Consider the following 7,299-nt stretch of genomic DNA (forward strand, 5'->3'; position numbering starts at 1 on the left):
GAAAAAAAACAACACCCTATTCAGTAAAGCTGTCCAAGTCTAATACGCAGCTAAAACATCATGCCGTGTTATTTTATAACCTCATTAGTGATCACATATCATCTGCATTATAAGATTTTAATTTTTGACAGTTAATTCGTGTTTATTAACACTTGAATCATTTGCCTTCGTTTGCTTTTAATAAACCACATTCTACTGTAAGGAGAAAACAGGCTTTCTTCGCTACATTCTAGACTGCAATCTGATCTCAGGCCAGTTATCTTGATCACCGATGCCAGCAGGACTCGGAGTGCGCTCTCCGCCTACTCGCCATACCGTCGCGTGATCAGGATTACATTCTTAAGGTGGTTACTATCCGCGCGCAGGTGCTCTGTCATTTCCTGGATCGCTCAGAGAGGCTCTGCAAATTTTGCCCTTCTAGAATAAAAATGAAATTTCTGTCTCTGTGCTTAGTTGCTTATTTCGCCTGGACTTCAGATGGACTTGTTCGGTAAGAGACTAATAATAAAAAGTAGAACACGCCGCCTGCTTTTATATGTGTGACATATACACTCATCTTTATAAGTGTTTTAAAATTTGTTTACGAGTAACTGCTCTAAATTTTATTATTTATCATAATTTCTTTTTTATTCTTCGAAATTATACGCAATTTGCAATTAATAAATATACTGTAATTATATGACTTTATATTTCAATAAAGAAGAGAGAAAGTAGAGAAAAAATGAAAACAGATGTGTTTCTTTTTGGAAAACGTACATTAACATGGCAAATGATAGCAGGTGTTTTGGTTGTTAAATATAATATATAATAAATATAATATTTGAATATGTGCTGCTTGTGTCAGTGATGTATGGAAGTGGACGTGGTAACCTACAGCCTTATGACTTGCCTTGGCTCTGTATCTCTCTGGTCTGAATGCTCTCCCCAAGTCAGTCAGTTTCCTCTGAGTACTCTGGCTCCCTTTCAATCCAATGGCATGCAGTTAGGCTCATCTGTGTCCCTAAATTGGTCATATCGTGTGTGTATGTGCCCAGCTATGGAGCAGAATCCCATCTAGGATGTAACCCTTACCTTAGTAGTGACTGATTCTGCAAACTGTGCCCATAAATGCCCTGTAGGAAATGCAGTGTCTGCACTATACGAGTTATCTATTTGGCACTGTCCAGGATTCCTCTGAGAAAGTTCCGGACCATCCGGCGTACCTTGTCCGATTCAGGGAAGAGTGCAGATGAGCTTCTGGCTGGAAATGGGGCCATGAAATACAACTTGGGATTCCCCTCTAGCATCAAGCCCACTCCTGAAACCCTGAAAAACTACCTTGACGTGAGTATTCACTGCTATGCGACCATCATCCCTTTCAGTACGTATGAAGACCAATTAACAGACATTCTGTTGGTGTAACTCAACTAGTCCAGCTTTCGGTTATATCTCAGCATTCAAATCAAGCTAAAGATTCTCCTTTCCATGTGGCTCACATGACCGAAAGAAGGCAGGTGATAAGCTTGTTCCCAGTGAAAATCGTCTTGTAAACATGAATTCCATGACCAGCTGATCTGTAAGCTACTTTACATGAAACATTGATTTCAAGATTTTAGATTCCATCCGGTCAGAGATTAAGCTTGAAGAAACAAGGAATTTGGTGTTCTTCTCCCATATTAGCCATTTTTCAAACTTATGTTTACAATAGCTGTGGCTAGTCTCCTATCATTATGAGGTAAAACCGGAATGTGGAAGTTGATCAGACCAGCTTGAAGCTGGTTTATGCGGGCCACAGTCAGCGGTGACATCATCACATGGCAGGCCGCTTGCACAGGCATGCTCTCTATGTTTCTTTGTTTCCTGCACCTCTTGGCTCATGCTCTGGAAACTTTTGTCCCCTCAGGCTGAGTACTATGGTGAGATTGGCCTTGGCACTCCTGCACAAACCTTCACTGTGGTTTTTGACACAGGCTCAGCAAATTTATGGGTTCCGTCTGTGCACTGCTCGCTGTTCGACATTGCCTGTTGTGAGTCTGCGTTTTCACCTCTCTATGTAGAACTACATGACATTTGCATGTGTCAAATTCCTCATTTTCTTGAATATTATGCTAATTTAAGTATAAGTATAAGAATAACTGAATGAATGAATGAATCAATCAATCAGTGGTTGTGGATCACTGTTTCAGAGGATGAGTCTGAGTTTCATCATAGGAATAAGGTTTTCTGAAGCTGGCTTGTTCCAGATTTGGTTCATTCGCTAATATGAATAACAGACTGCTCCAAAATTCCAGATATGTCTATGGCAAGAATATCTTCATGCTTTTCTGTGTTGCAGATTTCCACCACAAATATGATTCTGCCAAGTCAAGCACATATGTGAAGAATGGAACTGATTTTGCTATCCGTTATGGTTCTGGTAGCCTGTCTGGCTATCTTAGCCAAGACACATGCCAGGTATCTTATATTTTACGGTGGTACAATGAATCGGTGCATCCAAAATCACAAACTTGTTTGCTATGTTGTAGATGAAACACAGTATGCAGCATGAGCAGTATGTCCTAATCTTCAGTATGGATGAGACAGTAGGCGACAGGTACCCAGATGACATACATACTATATTACGCAAAATTCCTAAGTGTGCAACCAATGGATGCTACACTGTCCGACGAAGCCATTGTAGCTGCAACCAGAAAAGAACGAGGCTTGCTTGGTGGGCACTTACAAAAGGCAGATGTGGGCATTAGCAAGCACTAATGACACAGGAGCACAGGTGAAGGCAAGCAACACACAAAGGATTGAACATCAAGAGAGACTAAAATATCAAAGTTAACAGACTGATACTACATGTATGGAATAACAGGGAGCAATGACAAGGAACTGCAACAGAAATACACAAATACATGATAAACTAAGAAAATACAAAGAAACATAAAAAAACTAATAAATCAATCAATTATAATTAAGTATAAATTCTAACCCACAATGGATGGGGAAGCCTGGATGACATAACCACCTGCTCAGTCCATTAAGCCATTCGGCAGCAGTCAGAACAGGAGGAACATAAGGAGCTTACACCAAATGGGATAGCCAGCGACACCTGCTGGCCAAACAGGGAAACTGATGTAAAGAATGGGGCAGGGTAGGGGCCGATCCTGACAGTACCTACGGTGTATTTATGTGATTTCAGACGCACCCGATAGGTGCCAACTAACTTTACATACCATTAAAGGCAATTTCGGCATCTGTGAGAATCTTAGTTCATAACTGAAGATTACTGAATTCCTGATCCACTTTGAGTGTCTGGGGTAAATGGCTTTTTTCATTTGAACTTCCCAGCAAACATATTGGATTTTAGGATACCCTCTGGCTTTCATCCTCCTCAGATTGGAGACATAATAGTAGAGCAGCAGGTGTTCGGAGAGGCCATCAAGCAGCCCGGCATGGTCTTCATCGCAGCAAAATTTGACGGCATCTTGGGCATGGCCTACCCCAGCATCTCTGTGGATATGGTTCCCCCCGTTTTTGACAATATTATGCATCAAAAAAAGGTGGAGAAGAATGTCTTCTCCTTCTACCTTAACAGGCAAGGCATCCAGTCATTTGTGGATAGTGTCTTACGTTAGTATCTAAGAAATTTTTTGTTGTGCTCTGTAACAAACGGTTGCTAATGCTTTAATGGTTTTTGAAATAAGCTGAATGCCACTTACAACAGGAACCCTGGCACCGAGCCTGGTGGGGAACTACTGTTAGGAGGGAGCGATCCCATGTACTACAGCGGAGACTTTCACTACGTTAACATCAGTCGGCAGGGCTACTGGCAGGTCCACATGGATGGGTGAGGGCTCACCCTAACTCTAAGCCTAGTCCTAACCCTAACCCTAACTCTAAGCCTAGTCCTAACCCTAACTCTAAGCCTAGTCCTAACCCTAACTCTAAGCCTAGTCCTAACCCTAACCCTAACTCTAAGCCTAGTCCTAACCCTAACTCTAATCCTAGTCCTAACCCTAACTCTAAGCCTAGTCCTAACCCTAACCCTAACTCTAAGCCTAGTCCTAACCCTAACCCTGTGACAGTTCCTGAGCTTTATCAAAGATGCAGATATATGATCAGATGACATGTTCTGTAACTGTTGTGTGAAATAATATGGCTGCAGATGGTCTGCGAACCAGAATAGTTCAACAATATGTTGCTGTGTTTTATGCCAACTCTCTGCAATGGTTTGATAGATTGAGCATTGGGGATCAGCTTAAACTGTGCAAGTCTGGCTGTGAGGCCATTGTGGATACAGGTACCTCCCTAATCACCGGACCTTCTGCTGAAATCCAGGCCCTGCAGAAAGCCATCGGCGCCACCCCCCTGATACAAGGAGAGGTACACCACTTTTTTTCAACAACAGTAAATTGATTCAGTTGCTGTTCTCTTACTGATTTCTCTTATGGCTTTCAGTACCGAGTTGACTGTAACAAAGTGTCCGCTCTCCCAAATGTCTCCTTCATCCTGGGTGGAAGATCATACACTCTAACGGGCGAGCAGTACGTCCTAAAGGCCAGTATTCTCATTACATGTTTACCTTCTAAATCGATGTAAATCCATCTAAATTGATTTAATTCTTGTAGTGTGAACTACACAATAAAAAAATCCTAAACTGAATATCCACTAGAGGGAGACAGAATTTTGTATTAGGTCAGACATTGATAGAGCTTCTTTGCCAGAGGATATCATTTATGCATCTACCAATATGTCACCTGTTAAGGTTAGATAATGACTTATGTCGTCAGGAAATTTTTTATTCTCACTGCTAAATTAAATTAGGCATTTATTGATACTGCACAACACTGAGAAGGAAAAGTAAAGTGGCAGGAACATGTGCGTATTTCCATCCATCCATCCATCCATCCATCCATCCATTCATCTTATAACCACATATCCTGGTTAGGCTCACGGTAGGCCTCCAGCCTACAGCTGGCAGTACTGAGCAGAAGCGTGTTGTGAACCCTAGACAGGGACAGTGTTTTTATTTTTGTTCTTTGTTTCTGTACTCACTATATTACCTGACATAGAAGAAACACTAAATTGTCACTCTTTATTACTTTGATGTATTTCCCTGTGCAGGAGAGCCAAGCTGGTGTGACCATCTGTTTAAGTGGGTTTATGGGGCTGGACATCCCTGCACCATCTATGCCCCTTTGGATTCTGGGAGATGTGTTCATTGGCCAGTATTACACTGAGTTTGACCGTGAGAAAAACCGGGTGGGCTTTGCTAAGTCTGTGTGAGTGAATTACCGAGGCTGGCAGATGGTTTAAACCTTTCAAAAGAAAGTTTCCTTGAAACTATGGAAAAAAAGCATGATGAATTTGTGTGGCATTGGTTCTTTTAAAAGTGTGCAATTCATTCATGAGGACTTTACATTGCAGTGCATTTGAAATGTAAACTGTAATCAAAATAGCAGAATTAATAATAAATTGAAAACTATTTTAAGGAACTTATTTTCATAACTAATTTTCAGAGATTGTCTTCAGGTGAACTATATTTATAATGACTAAAAAAATTAAACATCTTATTTTTTTTTAGAAAATTGTGCTTGTCTTTCACTGTCAAGAATTGATTGGATTTAATAAAGCTTTCAGTGTGTTCATACACTGTGTTTTTTCCTGTGTGATTTAACATTTTGTTTCATTTCATTGCTATATGTCTGCAGTGGTCGACTAATTAAATTAAATTTAACTCACTAGTAGAATGGTAGTAGAATGTATGTACTAGTATAATGCATGGTGAAGTAGTCTCATTTTCTTCACTGGAAGGACACCCATCAAAGATACTTGCTCTCTATCACAAGGTCACTTCATGAGATTTCTCACTTGGAAGGGAACTACTGAGGGCACTTCATGAGATTTCTCACTTGGAAGGGAACTACTGAGGGCACTTCATGAGATTTCTCACTTGGAAGGGAACTACTTAGGGCACTTCATGAGATTTTTCCACCAGAAAGGCACCCACCTTATTTGGTACTACATCACATTTTCTCTCAGTTCAATTCAATTCAATTTCACAACATTTCATTGTCTCAAAGTGCTTTACATTATCCCTGCCCAAAGCCCCCAGTGAGCAAGCCAGACGTGACAGTACTGCATTGTAGGGGCATCCATTAGGACAATTCCCCACATACACACACATGGACAGACATTGGATACAGCCCTGCATTGCATTCTATCTATAGTAGAGACACATATTTGGGCACTTCTTCATGTTTTCCTACTTAGGAGTACCCTTTACTGCATTGCATTACATGTTCTCTTTTGGAAAGGGCATCCTTTGAGACATTTAATTATGTAGGGGTGGCATAGAGGGCATATCATAAGGACAACCTTTTCAATTGTGAGGGTACCCATATTCACTGCACTGTAAGAGAACTTTTTGTAAGGGCACTGCATCACAGTATTTATATGTATGATATGATATGCATCACACAAATCTCCATCAACTGCAAGATGCTATCCTATCAATATGGGCCAACATTTCTAAAGAATGCTTTCAGCACCTTGTTGAATCAATGCCACGTAGAATTAAGGCAGTTCTGAAGGCGAAAGGGGGTCAAACACCGTATTAGTATGGTGTTCCTAATAATCCTTTAGGTGAGTGTACACCTGCACACCCCTAAATGCATTGAAGCAACTGCCATGTGATTGGTTGATTAGATAATTGCATTAATGAGAAATTGAACAGGCGTTCCTAATAATCCTTTAGGTGAGTGTATGTATGGGTTTTTTACACAATTTATTAAAATTATATTTCATTTTGTAGTCAAATCGATTTGTTGCCATTTTCGTGTTCTGAATATCATTAATGTAAATTAGGAACAACAGTGATCCTAAAATTGAACCCTGCGGTACCCCACTATGAACGCAGGCCCACTGTGACATTGTCCCTCTAATAACTACACGCTGCTTCCTGTTTGTTAACCAGTTTTCGATCGAAGCTGCTACAGTTCCTAAAATCCCTGCAGCTTTGAGCTTAAGCAAGAGCCGTTTGTGGGGGACAACATCAAAGGCCTTCAAATCTACAGTAAGTTGATGACATCGTAGGCCATTTTGTGATCAAAAAAGAAAATACTTGCATGCATCTAAACTTTTATAAGCATTTTTATTTTTATAAACTTTTATCATTTACAACAATTACCAGTACTACAGCATTCAGTAGAGTTTAAATTTAAATAAACTTTATTGAAACCATCAAGACTAATATACTATGAAGCCAGTAAAGAAAGCACAACCAGAGCTCGTACAGAGCGGAACTCTCGAATCAGTGTTCATACCATTGAT

The 7,299-nt window shown here is 40.3% G+C and overlaps 1 protein-coding gene across 1 annotated transcript; it reads left to right on the forward strand.

Moving 5' to 3' along the window:
- Positions 1-301: 301 nt before the first annotated feature.
- On the forward strand, positions 302-5,617 carry LOC111840384 (cathepsin D-like). Its single transcript, XM_023805146.2, has 9 exons — positions 302-490; positions 1,167-1,323; positions 1,883-2,006; positions 2,315-2,433; positions 3,363-3,562; positions 3,692-3,814; positions 4,206-4,350; positions 4,426-4,524; positions 5,092-5,617. Exons 1-9 carry the CDS (start codon positions 429-431, stop codon positions 5,251-5,253), a joined length of 1,191 nt encoding a protein of 396 aa, XP_023660914.2. The 5' UTR covers positions 302-428; the 3' UTR covers positions 5,254-5,617.
- The last annotated feature ends 1,682 nt before the right edge of the window (positions 5,618-7,299 follow it).

The sequence above is a fragment of the Paramormyrops kingsleyae genome, chromosome 11 (genome assembly GCF_048594095.1).
Source record: "Paramormyrops kingsleyae isolate MSU_618 chromosome 11, PKINGS_0.4, whole genome shotgun sequence".
Lineage (NCBI taxonomy): Eukaryota > Metazoa > Chordata > Actinopteri > Osteoglossiformes > Mormyridae > Paramormyrops > Paramormyrops kingsleyae.

Bases quoted from the DNA above. Each gene is read 5' to 3' on its own strand.
- LOC111840384 (XM_023805146.2), top strand. From the start codon at position 429: ATGAAATTTCTGTCTCTGTGCTTAGTTGCTTATTTCGCCTGGACTTCA. The intron at 2,007-2,314 runs GTGAGTCTGCGT...TCTGTGTTGCAG, and splicing joins GCTGTTCGACATTGCCTGTT to ATTTCCACCACAAATATGAT. The intron at 4,351-4,425 runs GTACACCACTTT...TATGGCTTTCAG, and splicing joins CCCCCCTGATACAAGGAGAG to TACCGAGTTGACTGTAACAA.